This window comes from Acomys russatus, chromosome 19 (assembly GCF_903995435.1).
Source record: "Acomys russatus chromosome 19, mAcoRus1.1, whole genome shotgun sequence".
Taxonomy (NCBI): Eukaryota; Metazoa; Chordata; class Mammalia; order Rodentia; family Muridae; genus Acomys; species Acomys russatus.
This window is the reverse complement of record NC_067155.1, coordinates 12,089,124-12,112,969: the sequence shown is the minus strand read 5'-3', so window position 1 is coordinate 12,112,969 and position 23,846 is coordinate 12,089,124. Positions and strand designations below refer to the sequence as shown.

General features: G+C 52.3%; 1 protein-coding gene across 1 annotated transcript in view; it reads right to left on the bottom strand.

Moving 5' to 3' along the window:
• Prkd2 (protein kinase D2) overlaps positions 1–23,163 on the bottom strand; it is a 30,885-nt gene extending 7,722 nt beyond the window's left edge. The window contains exons 1-14 of the mRNA XM_051162468.1: positions 22,819–23,163; positions 20,574–20,712; positions 19,360–19,491; positions 18,215–18,369; positions 17,872–18,097; positions 16,541–16,618; positions 16,221–16,374; positions 13,029–13,146; positions 12,373–12,450; positions 9,627–9,885; positions 8,249–8,301; positions 7,221–7,293; positions 6,170–6,276; positions 5,476–5,637 (exon numbers count right to left, since the gene is read on the bottom strand). Of these exons, the coding sequence (XP_051018425.1) occupies positions 5,476–5,637; positions 6,170–6,276; positions 7,221–7,293; positions 8,249–8,301; positions 9,627–9,885; positions 12,373–12,450; positions 13,029–13,146; positions 16,221–16,374; positions 16,541–16,618; positions 17,872–18,097; positions 18,215–18,369; positions 19,360–19,491; positions 20,574–20,712; positions 22,819–23,058 (1,974 nt within the window). The 5' untranslated portion in view covers positions 23,059–23,163. The remainder of the gene's footprint in view (positions 1–5,475; positions 5,638–6,169; positions 6,277–7,220; positions 7,294–8,248; positions 8,302–9,626; positions 9,886–12,372; positions 12,451–13,028; positions 13,147–16,220; positions 16,375–16,540; positions 16,619–17,871; positions 18,098–18,214; positions 18,370–19,359; positions 19,492–20,573; positions 20,713–22,818) is intronic.
• Positions 23,164–23,846: the final 683 nt, after the last annotated feature.

Below are 23,846 nucleotides of genomic sequence, written 5' to 3'. Positions count from 1 at the left end.
TGAGTTCGAGGCCAGCCTGGTCTACAATGTGAGTCCAGGACAGCCAAGGCTACACAGAGAAACCCTGTCTCGAAAAACCAAGAACCAAAACAAAACAAAAAAACACTTTCCATTTAAAAAGCTATAATATAAGCCAGGCGTGGCGAGGCACAGCTATAACCCTAGCACTATAGAGGCTGAGGCAAGTCAAGGCCAGCCTGGACTACATGAGTGCTAGGCTAGCATGGGCTACAGTGAGATCCTGTCTTTTGTTTTGTCTTTTCTTTTTTCTTTTACTTTTCTTTTTTTTTTGAGACAGAATTTCTCTGGCTGTCCTGCACTCCCTTTGTAGACCAGGCTGGCCTCGAACTCAGAGATCTACCTCCCAAGTGCTGGGATTAAAGGCATGTGCAACCACTGTCCAGGAGAGATGGCATCTTAAAAAACAAAACAAAACAAAACAAAACAAAAAAAAAAAAACGAATAAATAAATCCTATAATACAAGGCAAAACAACCAACAAATAATGTAAGCAAGACATGGGTTTATATATCAAATGTATCCAGCTCTGTCCAGGCCAGGGGTTCTCAACTTTCCTTATGGTGTGACCCTTTAATATAGCTCCTCTTGCTGTGGTGACCTCCAACCATAAAATTATTTCATTGCTACTTCGTAACTGTAATTCTGCTACTGTTATGAACTGTAATGTAGGGGCTGGAGAGATGGCACAGAGGTTAAGAGCACCTGCTGCTCTTCCAAAGGTTCAGAGTTCAAATCCCAGCAACCACATGGTGGCTCACAATCACCCATTAGATTTGGTGCCCTCTTGTGGTATGCAGGCATACATGCATATGGAACACAGTATACATAATAAATAATTTTTTAAAAAATGGATCATAATGTAAATATCTGATATCTGCAACCCCTGTGAAAGGGTCCTAGGACCCCTGAAGTGGCCCGCAACCAACAGGTTGAGAACCGCTGGCCTTGAGGTAAAGAAGTAGTTTATTTGCTTAGGTCGGAAATCTGATTCCATAGTTACTAACATGAGGATTTAGGCAAATTATTGTATCTTTGACTCTCAGTTTGCTACTCTGTAAAACAGGAGCAACAATGACACCCACCGGAAGGGTTTTATTATATTTATTTAGTTACCCACTTAGGTAGGGTACAAAGCTTAAACAAATTCAAAGCTTGGACTTTACTTTGTTGTGCCCAAGATGACCTTGAACTTCTGGGTTTTGTGGTGCCGGGAATTGAACCCAGGGCTGTGTGCATGTTAGGCAAGCACTCTATTGACTGAGCCATGTTCCCTAGACGCTTGTTTGGTTTTATGAGACAGGGTTTCACCCTAGCTCAGACTGTCTAGGGGTTTCTTTTGTTTTGTTTTAATTTTTTTTTATAATTATTGCACTTAATGTTACATTCTTTTTTTTTTTTTTAAAGATTTATTTATTTATTATGTATACAGTACTCTGCCTACAAGACAGAAGAGGGCCCCAGATCCCATTACAGATGGTTGTGAGCCACCATGTGGTTGCTGGAAATTGAACTCAGGACCTCTGGAAAAGCAGCCAGTGCTCTTAACCTCTGAGCCATCTCTTCAGCCCAAGTTTTGTTTTAATTTTGTATGTTTTTTATTTCATTTTGTTTTTGAGACAGCGTCTCCCTATGTAGCCCTGGTTGGCCAGGAACTCACTATGTAGACCAGGCTAGTCACTGAGCTCCACCTGTCTCCCGAGTGCTGGGATTAAGGGCATACAGGACCACACATGGCACCTCTTGTTTCATTTTTAAGACACGATCTTATGTATCCCAGGCTAGCCCCAAACTCATTATGTAGCTGAAGCTAGCCTTGAGCTAATCCCTATACCTCTTCCTCCTGGGTGCTGGGCTTACAAGCCTGTGTCACCATGCCCTGCTGAGCTCAGGACTTAAAGATACCTACCTGGAAGTGTGGTGATGATGCCTAAAGCTCCTGAGGCAAAGAATTGGGTCCAGTGCTTAGAGGTGGGGCAGGCAAGAGCCCCAGGACAGAAATCTGCAGAGAAAGGAGAAAGAGAGACAGAGAGAGACAGAGAGGCAAAGGAGGGAGAGAGAGAGAGAGAGAGGGAGAGTGGGAGGGAGAGAGGGAGGGAGGGAGGGAAGGAGGGAGAGAGAGAGGGAGGGAGAGAGAGAGAGACTATGAAATGGAAGACCAGTGAGAGAATCTGATTTGGTTGCTGAGAGAACTCCGCTTCCTCTTCCACGCAGTTGGGATGTGGCTGCCTCAGGCGGCCTCTGTCCCCTCTCCCAGCCCGCCCAGCGAACCCAGGCTCAGTGCTGGGGGTCGGGAGGACTCAGAGCAGCAGCAAAGTACAGCACAGGATGCCTTGCAGCCAACAGAAACGTCCCAGAGCAAAGGGAGTCCCACCCAGAGGGGAGGCCTTTCCAAGAAGGGCTGAGACTCAGAGCACACCAGGGACCGTTGGAGGGTAGAAGTCTACGGTGAGTGGACGCCACGCATGGAGTGAGGGCCTAGGCAGCATGCTCAAAGCCCAGGGTTCCATCTTAGCACTGGGGAGGTGGAGGAGGGAGAGCAGGAATTCAAGGTCCTCTTGGACTAGATGGCAAGTTCAAGACCAGCCTAGGATATAGGCGACTAAGTCTCAACCAACAACCAACCAACCAAACAAACAAACAAAATAAAGCTGTCAACAAATATTGAGATAAAAAGGATTGACTGGGCCTGGAAAGATGGCTCAGTGGGTAGACATTGGCCACCAAGCCTGACTTCAATCCCTGGGACCCACACACATATACATACTCACACAGCAAATAGAATATATTAAATAGTACAACGGACAATGACCTCACATCTCTCATATATAAAGAGCACTTATAATGCAATAAGCATGCTTAGCGACCCAAGCCTGTACAGCCCAGTTGTTTGAAGGTATAGACAGAACTCTGGAGTGTGAGGTCAGCCTTGTCTAAGCAGAGAGTTCCAGGCCAGCTAGGGATACATATTAAGACCTTGTCTCCAAAAACAAAACAAGCCAGACGTGGTGGCACGTGCCTTTAATCTGAGTACTCGGGAGGTAGAGGCAGGCAGATCGCTGTGAGTTCAAGGCCAGCCTGGTATACAAAGTGAGTCCAGGACAGCCAATGCTATACAGAGAAACCCTATCTCGAAAAACAAAAACAACAACAACAAACCCAAAAAACCCCAAAACAAAACAAGGGCTGGAGAGACAGTTCAGTGGCTGGGACCACTATCCACCCTTGCAGAGGACAAGGGTACCAGGGTTCAGTTCCCAACACAATGATGTCCCCTCCCGGCCTCCATAGGTACTGCACACACCACCATGGTTCATAACCATACATTAAGGTAAGCGCTCATAAACATAGAAAATAATAAGTCTGTTATGGTGGCAAATGTCTTGAATCCCAGAACTCGGGAGGTTGAGGTAGGTGGATCTCTGAGTTTGAGGGCAGCTTAGTCTACATGTTATTTATTTATTTAGTTTTTTTTTTTTTTTTTTTTTGAGACAGGGTTTGTGTATTCCTGGCTGTCCTGGAACTCACTCTGTAGACCAGGCTGGCCTTGATCTCACAGAAATCTGCCTGCCTCTGCCTCCCAAGTACTGCGATTTAAGGTGTGTGCCACCACCAGCACCTTTAATTTTAAAGATATATTTATTTATTATTATGTATACAATGTTCTGCCTGCATGTACCCCTGCAGACCAGAAGAGGGCATCAGCTCACATTATAGATAGGTGTGAGCCACCATGTGGTTGCTGGGAATTGAACTCAGGACCTCTGGAAGAGCAGTCAATGCTCTTAACCACTGAGCCATCTCTTCAGCCCCCCAATTTTTTTTTTTTAAGTACAAGGTTGACATAGTATATTGACTAAAATAACATTCGTGCGTGGCACGCGCTTGTGATTCCAGCAGGAGGAAGGATGACTCAGGAGAACCCCACGAGGCCAGGATAGAGTACAAGAGATGCTGCAGGAGATCTGGCCTCAAAAAGCCAAATGCCACTAAGTAAGAAATGTTCTAAGCCTGGCAATTATTTTTATCCAGCATTAGTAAGAAGTGTGAAAACACGCATCCTCCCACTTGGTTGGTGGAAAAAAACAGAAAAGGTTTTAGACAATAGAAGTTGTTTTTCACTTTTTGAGACAGGGTCTCACACAGCCTGGGCTAGCCTGGAATTCATTACAAAGGCAAGGATGGCCTTGAACCCCTGATCTTCCTTCCTCCCAGGAAGTCTGTTCCACTGTGCCCCGTTTTTTGTTTTGTTTTATTTTTTTGTTTTGTTTTGTTTTTTTGAGACAAGGACTCACTTTGTAGACCAGGCTGGCCTCGAACTCACAGCGATCCGCCTGCCTCTGCCTCCCGAGTGGTGGGATTACAGGTGTGTGCCACCACGCCTGGCTCCGTGCTCCGTTTATACAGTGTTCAAGGTCCCCACCCAAGGCCAGGAGCATGCCAGGCAGGCAAGCCTTCTACCAATGGAGCCAGAGAGTCAGCAGCCTAAAGGGTTATTTAAACTGCCCGCCAGCTCTCACAGCGCTGGTCCAGCAGCCAGTAATTGGGAAGTGAAGGCAGCCGGAGGATCAGGAGTCAAGGCCATCTTTGGATGCAAAGCCAGGCTGGACAACATGAGTCCATTTAATTACGCAAACATTAGGGGACGCAGCTCTAGTCTCTTGGTGGAACCCGCAGAGCCCTGGGTTTGAATCCCTGCGCTGCATACACGGGGCATGGTGGTACAAGTCCATAATCTCCCGGCACTCAAGGGTCATGCTTACCTACATAGTGAGCTCCAGGCTAGCCTGAGCTACCTAAGAACCTTTCTCAAAAAAAGAAAAGGAAGCCATGGGTAGTGGTGCACACCTTTAATCCAAGCACTTAGGGAGATTACGGAAATAGCTCCGAAAATAGCTATTATTATGAAAGGAGGAACTGTTCTGTATTGCTTTCTCCTTTCAGCCTTTCTCTAGGGTCTCTGACCAACATTCTCCCCTTGATTCTGTCCCAGGCTTGTCCCAGGCTGGCGAGTATTTAGAGACACAGAGGTGACAAAGAGAGCCCTCCACCTTGGATGGTGGGTATTGTCACCCATGGTGGCCGGGGATGCCACAGGGAGACTATGATAATGTCGTAGTATTTATTGAGCCCCTGTCATTAATTAATTAATTACTTAATTCTCTGTCTGTCTGTCTTTTGAAACAGAGTCTCCCAATGTAGCTCTGGCTGTCCTGGAACTCACTACGTAGACCAGGTTGGCCTTGATCTCTGTGATCACAGAGATCTGGCCTACCTCAGCCCCTCAAGTCCTAAGCATGCACCACCATACCGGGCTTCTGTCTCTCTATTATTTATCTCTTACTGCTATTACTAATGTTTTTTATTTCTCTAGTCTGCCCTCTAGACACCACAAAGGCACGAGACTACTCTCCGGGCTTCCGCCAGAGGGCGCCAGAGGCCACGGCGCACAGCGCACCTGCGTGATGAGGAACTTGGTGAGGCGCTCAGGAAGCCGGCCCTTCTCGCTGGAGAGGATCATCTCCAACATGTCCCCGTGCAGTTTCTCCATCACCACGAAAACCTTCTCAGGGGTCTCGAACATGCATTCAAGGTTCACGATCCCGGGGTGTCGCAGACTCTGTTCGGGAACGGGGGAAGAGGGGTCAGGGCTGAGGGTCACTGTGGCAGGAGGTGGCTCTGCCTAGCGAACTGCTGGGCAAGGCTTGGGCGGCAGAAGGATCCGGATAGGAAGCTTGGGAAAACAGCAAGCTGCACTTTTTTTGTGTGCAGCTCTGGTTTCTGTTTGACTGTTTTTCTTCTGGTATTAGCGCATGCTAGGCAAGTGCTCCATCGCTGATCCTCCAACCCACAAAATCTTCCTATGGCTCCCTAGGTAGCTTTAGAAGAAAGCCCACTGGGCGTCTTCCCATCCACCTCCCCGCCCTCATTTTTCCATGGCTCTAGGGTTCCCTGTCACGTGCACAGGCTGGTCCTGGCCCCTCTCTGCTCAGTACACCCGTCAGTTCTGGCATGTATATCTTCTGTTCCAGGAAGCCTAACTCCATCACCCCTACACTGTGGCTCCGGTGGTACTTAAAAGCAGTAAGCAAGGAAGGGGGCGGGCTCTTCACATGCAGGGGCGTGGCTGGGACATGGTCCCTGCGGGTCACCTGGAGAATGGCCACTTCATTCCTGAGCTGGCTCTCCTGCTTCGTGGGGAAGCGCAGTTTGTCAATGACCTTCACGGCAACGTCTCTGCCAGTCTTCCTGTGTTTCCCTGAGGGCGGGGCACAGGAAAGCTAAAGGATCCCAAAGCAAGACTTCCCAGTTCCTTCCAACCCTCTATGGAGACGCGGATGGAATGGAGCAAAATATATTGCAGGCCTTCACGGTTTCTCTGAGGAGTTTTCAATATGAGGGGTAGGACGAAAGGGATGGGGTGTAAAAGTGGGAGAAGAGGGGCTAGAGTATGGCTCAGTCTAGAGCCCCTTCCTGGAATCCCTTAGTGAGGGGCTGGGGGTGTGGCTCAGTGGGAGAGCCCCTGCCTAGAATCCCCCAGTGAGGGGCTGGAGGCATGGCTCAGTGGGAGAGCCCCTGCCTAGAATCCCCCAGTGAGGGGCTGGGGGCGTGGCTCAGTGGTAGAGCCCCTGCCTAGAATCCCCCAGTGAGGGGCTGGGGGCGTGGCTCAGTGGTAGAGCCCCTGCCTAGAATCCCCCAGTGAGGGGCTGGAGGCGTGGCTCAGTGGTAGAGCCCCTGCCTAGAATCCCCCAGTGAGGCACTGAGGGCGTGGCTCAGTGGCAGAGCACCTGCCTAGCATGCAGACTGCCCAGAGTTTCACCAGTAGAAAAAGACAGAAGGAAAATAAACAAGGCAGGCATGGTGGGACAATCCTATTAGCCCAGCATTTGGGAGACTGAGGCAAGAGGATCACAAGCTTGAGGGCACCTTGGGCCACAAATTAAAGGTACAGATAGAGCTTCGAGAAGGGCAACGGACAGCATGGGCCCCCACGACACTCATAACCAATCGGAAGCCAGAATGTACATTTCCTCCTGGTAACAGGCTTCAAGAAACTCACTGGCTTTCCTGATGAGAAAAGGAGCCTGCAGCTCCTGCACATGGGGTCCAGGTTCCCAACCCAAACCAACCAGGAGACAGGCAGCAGGAAGGGCATGGCGCCACCTCACTCGGCCCCTGAGTCAGGCCTGTGGCATCTTTTACCTCCATAGACCACTCCAAACTGCCCGGAGCCCAGCACCTCATCCGGGAAGATCTGATACACAGTGGCGATGTCCTGTGAGGCGAAAAGACAGCACTCATGGGTGCAAATTGGAAACGCAATAGGGTCAAGGGGACGGGAGCTGACAGGTATGAGAGTTCTGTCAGCTGAGAGAGGACGGCCCAGGGCAGGCTGGCCTGTGAGGGGTTGTCATATTATTTTATTTTATTTTATTTTTTAAGATTTATTTATTTGCTGGGCATAGTGGCACACGCCTTTAATCCCAGCACTCGGGAGGCAGAGGCAAGTGGATCACTGTGAGTTCGAGGCCAACCTGGTCTACAAAGTGAGTCCAGAAAAGCCAAGGGTACACAGAGAAACCCTGTCTCGGAAAACCAAAAGGAAAAAAAAAAAAAGATTTATTTATTTATTTATCATATATACACAGTGTTTTGCCTGCATGTACACCAGAAGAGGGCACCAGATCTCACAGATGGTTATGAGCCACTATGTGGTTGCTAGGAATTGAACTCAGGACCTCTGGAAGAGCAGCCAGTGCTCTTAACCTCTGAGGCATCTCTCCAGCCCCGAAAGGCTGGCTTATAGCAGCACCATTCCCTGCCTCTGGATCCTAGAGTGTATAGAGGAGGAGGAAGGGAGCTGAGCAGCAGGACCAGCTGGTGCAGGTGCCTCCAGATGTGGCCAGCTGCTGCAAGGTCCTGCCGTGATGGCTACCCCCTGGAATTCTGAGCTCTTTCTCTCCTAAGTGGCTTTAAAAAAATTTTTTTTAATTTTCTTTTCAATTATGTATATGTATGTGTATCTTTGTGTACATGCTGAGTGCAGGCGCTCAAGGCGGCCAGGAAAGAGGCCACGGGCTCCTCTGAAGCTGGAGTTACAGGGGAAAAGGTCGGGAGCCACCCATGTGGGTGCTGCCCCCCAAGTTTGCTTTGAGCAGAGCATTTTGTCCTAATGATCTAAGATGAAATTAAGACAGAAAGAAGATGTCCTGCACTGGCAGGAGACTTACCACGTTCTCTTGGATCTGACTGTTGGACACAGAGATGCTCAGAGAAGCTTGCCCTAGGAGGAAGGGTGGGGCGGTGTGGGGGGGGGAGAGACTCGTGAGTGGGCTCCGGGCTCAGCACAGCGGGCACCCGTGCCTCCCCAGGCTACACTCCCAACCTTAACGCCCTCATCTGGGAATACGAGAATCATCAGAATAAACCAGATACCGTACTGAGAGGCTCTAAATGGGACCTCACACTCTCAAGCCTAGCGTCTACCCAGCATCCTCAGTGCCGAAGAAGGGAGGCATGCTCATCCCATCCACAGAGCTAACAGGGCGGGAAACCGAGGCTGGGAGGGACAGCTGCAGTAGGTTTCAGCAACTTCCCTGGAAGTGACCTCAGTACGTTACAAAGCCAACTGAAGCATTTACAGTTGGCTCCTGCCACGCCAATAAATGCCTCTCTTCTCCCACCTCCCCATACCCCACCTACAACTCACCCCAGTCTCTTCCTTGTTCTCCTTGCCCCAATCTTGGCCCTTGGCTTCGCCTCGTTTTAAGAGAGATTTTATTTTCACTGTTGTGTGTGCGCCCGCACCTGAGTGCAGTTGCCCACAGAGGCCAGCAGAGGGCACATGGTCGCCTGGAGCCCATCTGCTCTTGCAGTGAGCACTCTTCACCACTGAGCCATCTCTCCAGCCCCCTATCCTCCCCCGTTCTTCCTCTTTCTCCCTTCCCTACTCTTCTTCTTTGCCAGAGTCTTGCTGTATAGCTCAGTCTGGCTTTGACATCATTGTTGAGCCCAGGCTAACCTCAAACTCACAGCTATCCTCCTGTCTCCACCTCAAGAGTGCTAGAATGAGTAGTGTATGTTGCTATGCCTGGCTCAATCCTGTCCTCTTCGCATTGCTCACCCTGTCCCTCCTCTACACTTGACTCTGCCATAGCTCTCCAGTACCCACAGGAGGAAGCTCAGGGCCCGGTATGACACGCAGGCTCATATAAGCTTCATCCATCTGTGGCTTCAACCCATTCTAATGTGTTGTGTGTTCCTGACATACTGACCCCGCCCTCTGTGCTCATGTGCAGAAAAAGGCTCTCTCCTGACTCCTCTCTTTGATCCACACTGTGCCAGAGACGTCCTTTCTCCAGCCCAGTGCCCTAGCTTCTGAGCGTTTACAAGCCAGTCCTGCCCTAGAGACTGGTACACAGAAGAGGCACTCGGGAAAAATCCCCCAGGCTAGGCTCAGAGATGACCTCCCCAAGGTCATATCGGGCCAGGGGCTTCCCAGAGACTCAAACCCCGACCCAAGCCCACCACAGCCTGCCTCCCTTCAGGTGGGTCACTCAGTCCCCAGGATACCTAGGACCCTCTCGAGCGCCCAGAGTGGGGACTTACTGTGTGGTGTGTGGCCCGGGGCAGTGGGTGCATCTTGGAGGAAAACGGGCATCAGAGCCTGGCGGATGGCTGTCTCCCAGCCCCGAACGGCCTCCGTCCCCTGTGCACTCGGCCCTCCCGGGGCCGTGCCAGGTGTCTCGCCCACAAAGTAGGTGACATTGGCCGTGATGATCTCGAAGCAGTGTGGGTTGGTGCCCGGAGGTACGAGGCTGAAGTTCTGAGCTGGCTCTACTGCAAGGATTTCAGACAGGGGGATTTCCTGGCAAGGAATGGGACTGTCAGTACGGGCAAGCTTAGTGGGCCACCCCTGCAGCTCCCCGGCTCTCCGCATAGAAGCCAGAGTCAATAAGGACAGGCCTGGCCTGCGTAGACAGGGAAGGCCTGCCAGTAGAACCCATGTTAGCCATAGAGCAGGCAGATGCCACGGAGAAAAGGAAACATCATGTATGAAGGCCCTGAGGAAACTTGCTGGGTTCATTACATGAGTCTGCACAAGGCCACAGGGAGCCTTCTAGAGGCGGCTACACTTTGTCTAAGAGCCACAGGGAGCTATGGAAAGGTTTGGAGGAAGGAGGCGCGGTTTATGGCTATGTGTGGAAAGTCCGTGAGACAAAAGAGACCAAAACAGCAGACGGGAAGGAGGCTGTGGAGGAGAAAAGTGCATAGACGACAGGGCAAGTAAAGCACTGAGGGAGGAAGGAAGGAATGAAGAAGAAGGAAGAGGGGTGGGAGGCGGGGAGAAGTAAGGAGAAAAAAGCTAAGTGGCAGCCAGGCTCAGTGGCACAAGCATATAACCCTAGTCACATGGAAGGTTGCAGCAGAAGGTTCACAAGTTCAAGGCGAGCGTAAGCAACTTGGTGAAACCTTGCTTCAAAAATTAAAAGTAGAAGGAGGGCTGAGGACACAGCCCAGTGGTAAAGCCCCTGCCTAGAATCCCCCAGTGAGGGGCTGGGGGGTGTGGCTCAGTGGTAGAGCCCCTGCCTAGAATCCCCCAGTGAGGGGCTCGGGTGTGGCTCAGTGGTAGAGCCCCTGCCTAGAATCCCCCAGTGAGGGGCTGGGGGCGTGGCTCAGTGGTAGAGCCCCTGCCTAGAATCCCCCAGTGAGGGGCTGGGGGCGTGGCTCAGTGGTAGAGCCCCTGCCTAGAATCCCCCAGTGAGGGGCTGGGGGCGTGACTCAGTGGTAGAGCCCCTGCCTAGAATCCCCCAGTGAGGGGCTGGGGGCGTGGCTCAGTGGTAGAGCCCCTGCCTAGAATCCCCCAGTGAGGGGCTGGGGGTGTGGCTCAGTGGTAGAGCACCTGCCTAGAATGCCCTAGTGAGGGGCTGGGGCTTGACTCAGTGGTAGAGCCCCTGCCTAGAATCCCCCAGTGAGGGGCTGAGGGGCGTGGCTCAGTGGTAGAGCCCCTGCCTAGAATCCCTCAGTGAGGGGCTGGGGGCGTGGCTCAGTGGTAGAGCCCCTGCCTAGAATCCCCCAGTGAGGGGCTGGGGGTGTAGCTCAGTGGTAGAGTGCTTGCCTAGAATCCCCCAGTGAGGGGCTGGGGGCATGGCTCAGTGGTAGAGCCCCTGCCTAGAATCCCCCAGTGAGGGGCTGGGGGTGTGGCTCAGTGGTAGAGCCCCTGCCTAGAATCCCCCAGTGAGGAGCTGGGGGCATGGCTCAGTGGTAGAGCCCCTGCCTAGAATCCTCCAGTGAGGAGCTGGGGGTGTGGCTCAGTGGTAGAGCCCCTGCCTAGAATCCCCAGTGAGGGGCTGGGGGCGTGGCTCAGTGGTAGAGTGCTTGCCAGGCCTAAGTTGGACCCTGGGTTTGAAAAAGTGACTTATGCAACAAGCTATGTGGCGAGATCGCGATATGGAAAGGTAAGAAGGAAGAAGCAGGCCTGGGCATGTCAAGAAGATATGGCAGAGGCTGGGAAACCTGATGTTTATTCCCAGATCAATGGAGTCACTGGCGCACTAACGATGTTTTGTATGTGTACATTTTACTTTTTGTTTTGTTTTATTTTTCGAGACACGGTTTCTCTGAGTAGCCCTGGCTGCTCGGACTCTCTCTATAGCCCACTTCTGCTCCCCAGAGTGCTGGGATTACAGGCAAGCTCTACTTGTATTTTACTTTTGAAATAGGGTCTCATGTAGGCCAGGCTGGTCTTGAACTCTGTCTCCCAGAGTGCCAAAGTGATCCCAGCTGCATCATCATGTCTGAAGTTTTGAGTCAAGACTCCCGGGGCTACAGAGGACCCAAGTCACACTACAGAGACCACTGTGAAGAGCCACAGTCAGGGTAACACAGTGCCCAGCAGGGGAGCTGCGGAAGACACAAGCCCGAGGCCACCAATTAACTTTAAAGTTATAGCGGGCTTATTGGGCACCAGTGGCATGCGCCTTTAAACCCAGCACCTGAGAGACAGAGGCAGGCAGATCTGTGTGTTCCAGGCCAGGCCAGTTACACCATTAGGAGCCTCGTACAAGTCGGGCCCCCGAGCTCACTGCTTTCCGTGGGTTATTTCTGAGGTTTCGCTCCCGCCTTAGGGTAGAACTAGTCTTTGAGACTTTTTTCACAGGTGAAATGTAGGAGGTCCAGAAAGGTGAAGGAACGTGGCCCGCTCCCCAGCTGGGAAGTACGAAGGCTGGAATCAAGTGGACAGATAGTGCTAGCCCCACGACTAGAGTCAGCTGGACAGTAGGTGGGGGACTGTGGGAGTTGTGAGGATTTGGGGTGGCCACCAGAGGAGGAGGAGGGGAGGACACAGACCCACCTTGTAGTATCTGTTGGTCGTGTTGTTCTGGAAGAGGGTAATGCATTTGCAGTCTAGGCGCCAGTAGTGCCGTTTCCTCTGTCAGAAAGACATGGTCAAATAATAATAATAATAATTTAATTAAATTAAACTGAAAAAAAAAAAAAAAAGACAGACAGATAGACATGGTCAGGGTGAGGTTGGCAGTCAGGTCGTTCGCAAGGGCAACACCCAGCCTTCTCCTAGCCTGGGACTGTGACTCTGCTGGGCCTCACCCACCAGCCACCCCACCCTCAACCCGCCTGGCTGAACATCCTCCTGCCCAGCCTCTTTCCTCTAACACACCCTCGATTCTGTTTCTAGTACTGCCTTCAAAACCGCAGCTCCTAGACTCAATTTACCTGGACTTTTCTGGTCCTCCTCCTCTCTATGCCAGCCTACCTAGTGGCACCCCCCCACACCTCCCGCCCTTCTGGCCACTGACTACTCTGCCTGCTCAAGCTTTTTCAACAAACCTTTAAATCTAGTCGCACTCAACGGGCCTGACATACCCACTCTCCCGGGCCCGCCCATAATTCTGACTCCACCCACCCAGGGGTATGGCCCCGCCCACTTGTCCCCACCCACCCAAACTAGACCCGCCCATCTGTGTGCAGGCCCCGCCCCCCACAACTCACCAGCGTATCCTTGTTGCTGTAATGGACCACCCAGCCCTCTCGCAGAGTGGTGCTGGATTTCCTGGTCGTGTGTCGCACGGACTGTACCACTCGCATCAGGGGGATATATCCCAGGGAGCTGCAGGGGATGGGTGAGTCATTACATGTCACATGCAAAACTGATGTCTCTCCTGGGGCCGCAGGGACATCTTTGAGCAGTCATGTGAAAACACAGTTTTTTTCCCCTACTGAGTTTTTAGATTTTCATAGCAAGGGGACTCTTGCTTTTTAAATTAAAACAAAAAACTGTTGGGCGTGGTGGTACACGCCTTTAATCCCAGTACTCGGGAGGCAGAGGCTGGTGGATAGCTGAGAGTTCAGGGCCAGCCTGGTCTACAAAGTGAATCCAGGACAGGCAAGGCTACACAGAGAAACCCTATCTTGGTTCAAACAAACAAACAAACAAACAAACAAAACAAAAAAATCAAAAAACCAAACCAAACCAAAAGAACAAATAAGTAAATAAATAAATATTTCCAGTGTTTGTGTGACTGTATGCCACATGTGTGAGGGTAGGTGCCTGAGGACAGAGGCAAAGGTCATTTTCCCAGGAGCTACAGTTACAAGCAGTGCGAGCTCCTGATGTGGGCGTCAGAACCAAACCCAGGTTCTCTGCAAGAGCAACAAGTGTTCTTAACCACCAAGCCATCTCTCCAGCCCATCCCCCTTTAAGAATGTTTATCTATTTATTATTTTGCATGTGTGTGTGGGGGGGTTAGGAGGGCCTGTTCCACCTCTGGGACATGGAGGTGGAGGACAAGTTCTCGCCTTCTGCCATGTGTCTTACAGGGATCAAACTCGGGCCACCAGGCTTTCACAGTAAGCACTTTTACACACTGAACTAACTTCCTAAGCCAACTTTGCTTTTTTTTTTTTTTTTTTTTAAGATTTATTTTTAGTTGGACATAGTGGTGCATGCTTTTAATCCCGGTACTCAGACGGCAGCTCTCTGAATCTGAGGCCAGGCTAGACTACAAAGTGCGTTTCAGGACAGCCAAGGGCTACACAAAAAAAGCCTGTCGTGATGAAGATGATGATGGTGGTGGTGGTAGTGATGATGATGATTTCTTTCAGTTATGTGTCTGAGTGCTTTGCTTGTACAGCCTGGTGCCTGAAAGCCATTTCAGATCCCTTAAAATGGATGGCTGGGCCCTGTGGTTGCTGGCAACTGTGCCTGGGTCCTCTGGAAGAGCAGCCAGTGCTCTTAGCCACTGAGCCATCTCTCCAGTCCCTGGCTCTGGTTCCTGAGATTGCCTCCTGTATCGTGGGCTATCACTGATCCTCCTGCCCAAGCCTGAGTTACTGGAGTACAGGTGTGCTCAGCCACAGTGCTGAGGCGGGGGGGGGGGGGGGGGGGCGGGAGGTGGTCAGCCAAGACCTCCTGCTGGCTAGGCGAGAACTGTACCAACTGAGCCACCCTCCCATCATGAAGGTGAGTCTTGGAAGGGCCAGGTTGTGAAGTTGGCTATAGGCTTAGGCTTAGGCCTGGAGACAGAGTACGCGCCTACCACACAAAAGGTCCTGAGTTCCAGCCCTAATCCTACAGTGGAAGGAAGCCAGGCTGCCTAGCAAGTACCTAACTAACCTCTTTGTATCTCGGTCCCCAGCTTTCCAAGGAGCTTGGCACAGAGCCTGTCTCCCCAAGGGCCCCCAGTAAGTGTTAAATAGCACCTAAGGCAGTGACTCTGGGACTCTGTAACTGAACAGCACTGAAGGCCACCTCCCCTTTGGCCAGGCAGCTGTATATTTACTTCTACTGCTGGATTTGCCACCTTCCATGGACGTGCTCTTTTCTAACCTAAAAACCCTCACAGCAGCGGTGGAGATTCACACTTTCTCTGTCTTGTGTCTCTTTCAAACACTAATAAATTGCACTTGAACTTTAGAAAGAGAGAGCGCAAAAACAAGGTCCTTTAAAAGGATTGGGGGGCGGGGAGGGCGGTGGCTCAGTGGTTAAGAGCACTGCCTGCTCTTCCAAAGGACCTGGGTTCAATTCCTAGCACCCACATGGCAGCTTACAACTGTCTAACTCCAAGATCTGACACTTTCACACCAATGCACACAGATTAAAAAAACTAAATAAAATGTTAAAAAAATAAAATAAAAGGATCAGGGAAGAGTCCAATTTTAAGTTGGCACTGTACACGCTAGGCTGGCACATCCTGTCAATCACAGCACTTGGGAGATGGAGGCAGAAGGAACCAGATAGCTTGGGCTACTTGAAATGTGGTCTTGAAAAAAAACCCAAAAGGAAGATAGGGTCTTAGAGCCGTAGCTCAGCCGGTACGGTGCTTGCTGAGCATGCATGGAGTTCGGTCCCCAGCAGCACATAAACTGGGCGTGGTGGCTCAACCCTGTCATCCCTGCAAGAGGATCCGAAGTTCACATTCAGCTTGAGGCCCGTCTCGGTTACAAAAAAACCATGCTTTCAAAAGAAAAGCAACAGAGCTGGAGAGATGGCTCAGTTGTTAAGAGCGCTGACGGCTCTTCCTGAGAACCTGGGTTTGATTCCCAGCACCCACAACTGGCTCACAACTGTCTGCAGCTCCAGTTCCAGGGTACCTGGTGCCCTCTTATGGCCACCCTGGGTACTGCACACATGTAGAGCACAGACACACAAACAGCCATATACATAATACACACACACACACACACACACACACACACACACACACACACACACACACACACACACACACACACACTAGAATTTCTCTGTGCTGCCCTGGCTGTCCTGGAACTCACTCTGTAGACCAGGCTAGCCTCGAACTCAGAAATAGACCTGCCTCTGCCTCCTGAGTACTATAAAGGCCTGCTTGGCCACACACAAAAATTTTTAACATGTAGCACTTTTTTATTTTATTTATTTATTTATTTTGAGACAGGGTTTCTTTTTGTAACAGAGCTCTGGCTGTCCTGGACTCACTTTGTAAAGCAGGCTGCCCTCAAACTCACAGAGATCCGCCCCGGCCTCTGTCTCCCAAATGCTCAGATTAAAGGCGTGGGCCACCACGCTCTGCCCTTACAAAGTTGGGGCTCAGGAATTGAGAACATTTGCAGCCTTACTCCGATACAAGCCCATTTTCGAGATGGAAAAGCAGAGGTTTGTGTGGGGAAGAACCCCATGAAAGGACACCCCCCCCCAACGCATACCTCTGCGCCTTGCCTCCCTCGTTTTCCTCCTCCTCGCTGGCGTGGAGAGCGTTCTCTGAGTGGGAGCCTGGAATCACCCCGGAGTCCTCTAGCTCATCTGAGAGGGAGCTCTTGTCAGCCTCACTGTAGTCAGCGGCCTCCTCCATGGGCACGTCTGCGGGGACAGGAGCATCAGATAGGGCCACCTCCGTCCATCCAGCCCCCGCCCCCCGCTACCGCCTCCGTCCATCCAGCCCCACCCCGCTGTCCATCCAGTCCCATCCCCGCCGCCTCCGTCCATCCAGGCCCACCCCAGCTCTCTCTGATGTAAAGAGCCTTACCTCCATTGACGAGCGCCTCCCCCAGACAGTCATTAGGGACTCGGGTAGCACAGCGTTTGTGACAGTTAAACTTGCAGTCTGGGATGAAGGGATGGGCGGGAAGGGGACAGTTAGTGTGTCTGTGAATTATGCACCTATGACACGGTCTCCTTATGGAGCCTCGACCCGCCAGCATCTAAACCCTGGCCATGCTCCCAAGTCAGCCTCAACAATGCTTGGATGAAAATGTGCACTATAAAGATTGAGGAGACACCTTTAATCCCAGCACTCGGGAGGCAGAGGCAGGCGGATCGCTGTGAGTTCGAGGCCAACCTGGTCTACAAAGCGAGTCCAGGACAGCCAAGGCTACCCAAAGAAACAGTCTCAGGGGAAAAAAAAAAAAAAAAAAAGATTTCGGTGGGACTAGAGACATGGCTCAGAGGTTAAGAGCACTGGCTGCTCTTCCAAAGGTCCTGGGTTCAGTTCCCAGCAACCACATCACAACCATCTGTACTGAGATCTGGCGCACTCTGTACATGAAGATTAGAACACTGTATACATAATAAATAATAAAATCTTAAAAAAAAAAAAAAAGATCGAGGCGATGACTCCTCCATGTATAAGAACCACAAGCATACTATTTTTTGCTTGTTTTTGTTTTTGTTTTTTTCAAGACAGGGTTTCTCTGTGTAGCCCTGGCCGTCCTGGACGCACTTTGTAGACCAGGCTGGCCTCGAACTCACAGAGATCCACCTGCCTCTGCCTCCCGAGTACTGGGATTAAAGGCGTGCGCCACCCCCTCCTGCCCTCCCCCTCAAGCTGTTCACGATATTTTTGCTGCTGTTGTTTTGAAGATTTCTTATAGCCTAAGTTGGCCAGAAACTGGCTTAGACAAAAGGTGGCTTAACTCCCAGGTCAAGTTGGTGAGGTAATGGGCGTGGCACTGTCTGGCTCAGGGTGAGTCCTGGGGGATGAAACCTGCGACCTCTGGGATGTCTCCAGCCTTTTCAGACCACTTGGCACAGTTCAGGCTGGCCTCAGACTATGTAGCCAAGGCTAGCCTTGAACTCCGGATCCCCTAGCCACTGCATCTTAAGTGCAGGATGGGATGACGGGTTTGTAATCCCAGGCAATCCTCAGAAATCTCGACTTGAATGCTCCTAAATGCTCTGACTTTCACGGTGTCATAGCAGGAATTCCACTCTGCTCTGAGGCTCTAGATTTCCAAGCCTCTAGGGTCCCAGAACGCCAGAGAGTTCCAGAACGGCCGGGGCTAGGGACGCCGGTCGGAGAGCCTACACTCCCGTGAGCAGAGTTTCAGACCCACAGTCTTCCCGGAGGCTCCCTCTAACCTTTGCACTGCAGGCCCTGGCGGAACAGACCCTTGAGCAGTTTCTTGCAAGCCTGGCAAACGGTGGGCCGTGTGTAGCTGTGTATAAGGAAGGTGTGTGGCACCTTGACCTTGGACATCAGCATCTTGTCCAGCTCAATGGGACGGCCTGTGTAGAAGGAAGAGGAAGAGGAGGAGGACGACGACGAGGGTGGTCGGCGAGGAAGGAGGTCGGTGGTGCTACGGCTCTACCCAGCAGCGAGGTGGAGGGGGGGGGGGGTGGAAGAAATAATTCAGCGTATTAGCACTTGCTTGGCCCCGTCATCCCCCAGCCTCCAACCTAGCCCCACTCTCCAGGCTCTCACCAGCTCCTCTGCAGTGCAGGGCAGGGACTCGGAGCTGCCGAGGCGCACGGAATGGCCACTGGCCAGAGACGTGGATGACAGGCGGCGCTTGCGAGCACCGCTGCAGTTGTTGGGGATGCTGAAGGCACAGCGTTTGTGATAATTCAGCCCGCAGCCTATAGGGGGCGCAAAACTATCAGAGCCAAAGCCTGAACCCACTATTCACTATTAGGCGTACCACCTCCTTGTCGCCCACGGTGTGGTGGCGCATGCCTTTAATCCCAGCACTAGGGAGGCAGAAGCTGGCGGATCGCTGTGAGTTCAAGGCCAGCCTGGTCTACAAAGCGAGTCCAGGGGAAAAAAAAAAAAAAGAAAGAAACTGCCTCCACACCCGGGAAGCAGAGGCAGGCGGATCACTGTGCGTTCAAGGCCAGCCTGGTCTACAAAAGCAGGTCCAGGATAGCCAAAGCTATCACAGAGAAACCCTGTCTCAAAAGCAAACAAACAAGCAAAATAATAATAATAATAATAATAATAATAATAATAATAATAATAATAATAATAATAATAATAGAAACTGCCTCCTGCTTCAAGCACGCTCGACAGCAAAAATGGGTGGGGCACCCCAAGGCTCGGTGTTGCAGCGGAACCTATTTCGAGTCTGTATCCCCATCCCAGCCTGGTTGATGAATGGGTGTAATTTTCACTAGACCTCAAACTTTATAAAGATTCCCAGACCTTAGAATTCTGCCTGTGGCCATGCGGCTTGTGCCTGAGATCCCCAACAAACAAACAAATAAATGCCCCTAAACGCCTACCCTAGGGGCCCCATTTTCCTATGCTCTATCCCCAGACCTGAACTCTGACCCCCTCCACTGCTCTGTCCAGGAACCCTTAACCCCACTTTATACCAAGGATCACCCGGGGCTCAGGCTCCTCCCTATCTCCCAAACTTTGCAGTGGACCTTTAACCTAGCCCACTCGCCCCACCCCACCCCACCCCCATACCTGGGGGCTCCACCCACAAACCAGAACCACAACCCCCTCCCAAGATCTCCCACAGAGCTCACCTCATCCACCTTCTTAGCCCAGTCCCAGCATTCCTAGCGTTGCCCTCCATGCCCCAGCCTCCCGGGCTCCGCCCTGTCCCTTTGCCCCTCCCTCACCATCGCATTTGAGGCCCTGGCGCACAAGACCGAAGAGCATCTCTCCGCAGTGGTCGCAGAAGGCAGGTGCCCGGTAAGAGTGCACAGTGAGGGCATGCGGGCGGATCTGGAAGTCCTCGAAGGTGGCTGAGGCTGTGCAGCAAGGAGGGTAAGATACACTTAAGCCAAGATGCCTGGTCTACAGATAAGAGAGAGTTCTAGGACAGCCAGGGCTGCACAGAGAAACTGTCTCGAAATTAAACAAACAAAAAAATCCCAGCTCCCCACTGGGCAAAACATCTACATGCCTCCTAGCAAGGCAGGAGGAGTTAGCGAGGAGTTGCTTAATGGAACAGAGAACTTAAAAAAATTTTTTTGCAATATTAAAACAGTCCTGAATGCCTGGTGCAGTGGCACAGATCTTTAATGGCAGAGGCAGGCAGATCTCTGTGAGTTCCAAGACCAGCCTGGTCGACAGAGTAAGTTCCAGGACAGCCAAGGCTACATAGTGGGACCCTGCCTCAAAAAAACCCAAAACAACAACAACAACAACAAAAATAAAAAATAAAGTCCGGAGAGACGGCTCAGCAGTTAAAAGGTGCCAGCTGCCACGCCTGATGACCTGAGTTCCCTACACACGGGCCCCATTTGGTGAATCACTACCCACAAAGTTGCCCTCTAATCTTTGCACACACATACACTAAACAAATGTAAGACTGTTCTGGTGGGCTGAGGGTGCTCAGTGCTTGCCTGGCAATGTGCAAGCTGCTGGGTTCAATCCCTGCTACTACAAAAGGAGAGAGCTAACTAGCCAGGCACGATGGCACACATCTGTAATCTCAGTATTCCAGGGACAGACAGGAGGATCTCGGTGAGTTGCAGGCCATGCAAGGCTACATACTAAGATCTTATCTCAAATAAATAGGTAAATTAGCTAGCTAGTTTTCCCAAGACATCTGTGGGACACATCTCTTTGTTTTGTTTTGGTTTTTCGAAACAGGGTTTCTCTGTGTAGCCTTGGCTGTCCTGGCCTTAATTTGTGGACCAGGCTGGCCTCAAACTCAAGGAGATCCTCCTGCCTATCCCTCCAGAGTGCTGGGATTTACAGGCCTGTGCCTTTACCCTTGTGGCACGTTTCCTGCCTGTGCCTCAGAAACACTGCGATCCCAGGGGAGCCCCACCGTGCCCACCCTTAGCTACCTCTCCCAGAGGCCTGGGTGACCGCCACTTCTCACCCGACAGAACCACCTCCACCAGGTCGCCCTCCTGGATATCTGCAGCCGATCGCACCAGCTGCAGCAGGTTGGCCGATGTGGGGTCATGTTTGAAGAGCAGGATCTTGTCGTAGAGCCCGTAGAAGCCACACTCCGGGAACTGAGGGGCGTGAGAAGTGGGGGGGGGGGGGGCGCGGTAGTGGCGACAGAAAAGCTCAATACAGCCTGCAGCAGCCGCAGCCTACTGAAACCCTCTAGAGACAGGGCCGGCTGTTCCCCCCCCCCCCCGCCCCCGGAAGCTGAGACCCTGCAGCCCACTGCTTCCTGCCTGTCCCCTCCCAACCTCAGCTTGAGCCGCAGGAAGGGGGGGGAGGGAGGGGACAGGTGTGCTGGGAGGGGACTCGGGTCAGAGTCTGGTGGCGAGACTGGCAGGGGTGGGGCTGAGGGGCAAAAGGGAGGCTAAAGGCTCCAGGAGCAAAGAAAGCGGACATTTCTAATTTTCCAGAGCTGTCGGGACACTGAGTGATCACACCCCCTCCTCTTTCGGCCACATCTCCACCCCAGCTTCCTTCCTGAACCTATTGTCCCTGTTAACCTGGCTCTTAGCCCAGCATGTGTGTGTGTGTGTGCGTGTGTGTGTGTGCGTGCGGTTCAAGATAGCTACAAGTAGGGAGGCCTGCCTTCATCCAAAGCTCCAAAGACCCAGGTGTGCAAGTTCCAGCTTGGGAGGGGGCAGGAAATGAAACAGCATCAAACAGAAAGTGAAACTGCCCAGGTGGGGCACAGGGAAGGCCGGCAAGCAGACAGGCAAGAAGGGGCCCTGAACAGCAGCACCTGCACCTCCTGAAGAGACAGAAAACAAGCTAGGCCTGGCAGGAGGACGGGAGGCTGGGGGTTTGAACCCTAATACAAAGAATAATCCTCCAGGGGCAATGTACAGGAGTCCCGGCCTGCTTCCCCGTGAGGTGGGCTAGACTTGGGGAGTTGAGTCAGTGGCACAGCTCCCCTGATCTTCTACAGAATAATCAATATTGCCTTGCCCCTATGGTGGCTTGATCAGAGTTTCTTGTATCCCCTTGAGACCAGGTCTGGATAGGTAGCCTGGGCTGATTTAAATCTCATGATCCTCCTGCCTCTGCCTTCCCAGTGCTGGGATTACAAAAGTGCTAGGAGGGTTGGGAAGTCTTATTCTAAACTAGTCTCAAACGGCTGGAAAAACAGGGGAGGTGGCCCTGTTCCTGCCGCTTTCCCCTAAGGATCTATTTCCAGGAGCCTGAGAAAAGCCTAAATCCGGATGTTCGGGGATTCCAATGTGCTCTCAATTACAGAATTAGACATTCTGGTTTCCAGTCGTAACTGTCACATTATCAGTGCCATCCAGGACTCTTACGGTGTAGCAAACGTGATAAACCTAAGATTCTAATATTTGCAATGCCTTCGTTGAAAAGATTTCGATGTTTACTCAGAAGTTCTCACATTTTTTTTTTCACCATCAGGCACTGCAAGGACACACAAGCATCCTCCTACCCCCAGGGGGTAGGGGATGCAACCCAGGGCTTTTGCTTGTTGTTAGCAAGCGCTCTACCAGCCTGGTTGTAACTTTTGGCCTTCTAGGATCTGAGCATGTAATCCTGCTTGGTTCCCTCTTGCCGTGACACTCAGGGGAGGAATCCCAATATCCAAAATTAAGAGTAGCATGGAGAAAGGGATTAAGGGAGGGAATAGTGTCTGCAAGGCTTTTGGGGGTGCCAAAGTAGTACACAAGGGGTGCCTTGCTCCTTCACACCCCCATCTCATGCCTGGGAAAGGGGAAGAACTGTGCCCCGAGACCTCGCTTGCCTCTTGGCAGCTTGTCCACACACCCACACCCACACTTGTCACCCGATCACCCTGGCCAGTATGGCTTCAATTTCTACTGTTTCCGAAGAACCGAGGCCCAGGATGGACCCATCAGCAGAGGTCCCTCTGATCAGCCGCTCCCACTTGCCCCTTCCAACCCACTCCACACCTCGCAGGCCCCTCCCTCCCTTCCTCTCTGCCCGCTGCAGAAAACAACAAGCAGCGACACGCAATTTGGGGAGGCCTCTGGGGCACCCCACCCCTATCTGGGCCTCTCTCAACCAGGTGGTGGAGGTGAGGACACAACTGGGGGCTAGTGCCCCTCCTCGTCTGTCACCCTAGGCTCCTGTCTCCCCTCCCAACAACCCCCAGGCCACCTCCGAAGCCTCCTTCCCCTTTATCAGGAGAGCCCCCTGTGCCCTCTCACCTTCTGGTCCACGATAGAACAGGCTAGTTGCTTCACGTGAGCCAACTCGGAGGCAGCGGGCAACAGCACGAACTCTCGAGTCAATCCGATCTGAATGTGGAAGGAGACCCCCGAGCCCGGAGCCGGGATCTGAGGCAGCAGAGGTGGTGGCGACTGGAGCTCCAAGCCACTGGGGGGCGGAGGGGACCCGGACCCCGGGGAGCCGGGGAGTCCGGCGGGAAGGGAGGGGGCGGCGGCCATGAGTGCCAGACTCAGACCTGCCGCCCGGAGCTCACTCCGGGCCTTAGCTCCTAGAGCTCTCGTGCGGCGGTGGTAAGAAACGCTGGCATTTGAGAGAGAGGAATCTGTCAGGAGGTTGAGGGACTCGAGGATGGCGGGATCCTGGGCAATGAGAAAAAAAAGTAATCTAGTGGGTCACACGCCGGGGAATCAAAGGAGCATAGATAAGAAAGAAAAGCAGTGGTTTGGGGAAGGGTACCCAGAGACTGGATTGCAAGAAAACAGAGGAAAATCGGGTAGGGGAGAGTCCCTGGAATCAAAAGACCTTGCATATATCCAAGGCCCCTGGAAAAAAGGAGGTTGAGCGGAGCAGGGGATCCCAGGGTCCAGTGGGTCTGACGGCAGGATCAAACTCAGAACGGGCCTGAGGATGCTCTGCCTTGGGGGGTGGGTAGTAGAACGCAGGAGTCTTCGGTCAGGGATCTAGTGGATCACAGGGATCCGACTGGCTCAGGGATGGGGGAGAGAGGGGTCTCCAGGGCCAGGGCTGAAAGAAGAGACTCTCACAGGTCGCGAAAGTTGGAGAAAAGTTGGGTCGGGGCCGGCGGAGAAGACAGCGTTACCGGAGGCGGGGCGGATGGGGGGCAAGAGAGGGTCGCACAGCGCGGGTGGCTCTTTTTTCCCCCCCTTCAAAGTTTAAGTCGGCGGCCGCGGCCCAGAAGGAAGTCTCGGGAGCGATGGCGCGGCGGGCCAATCAACGCAGGGTGCCGTGACGTCACGGGGCGGAGCCTGATCGAGGGGCCGGGGCG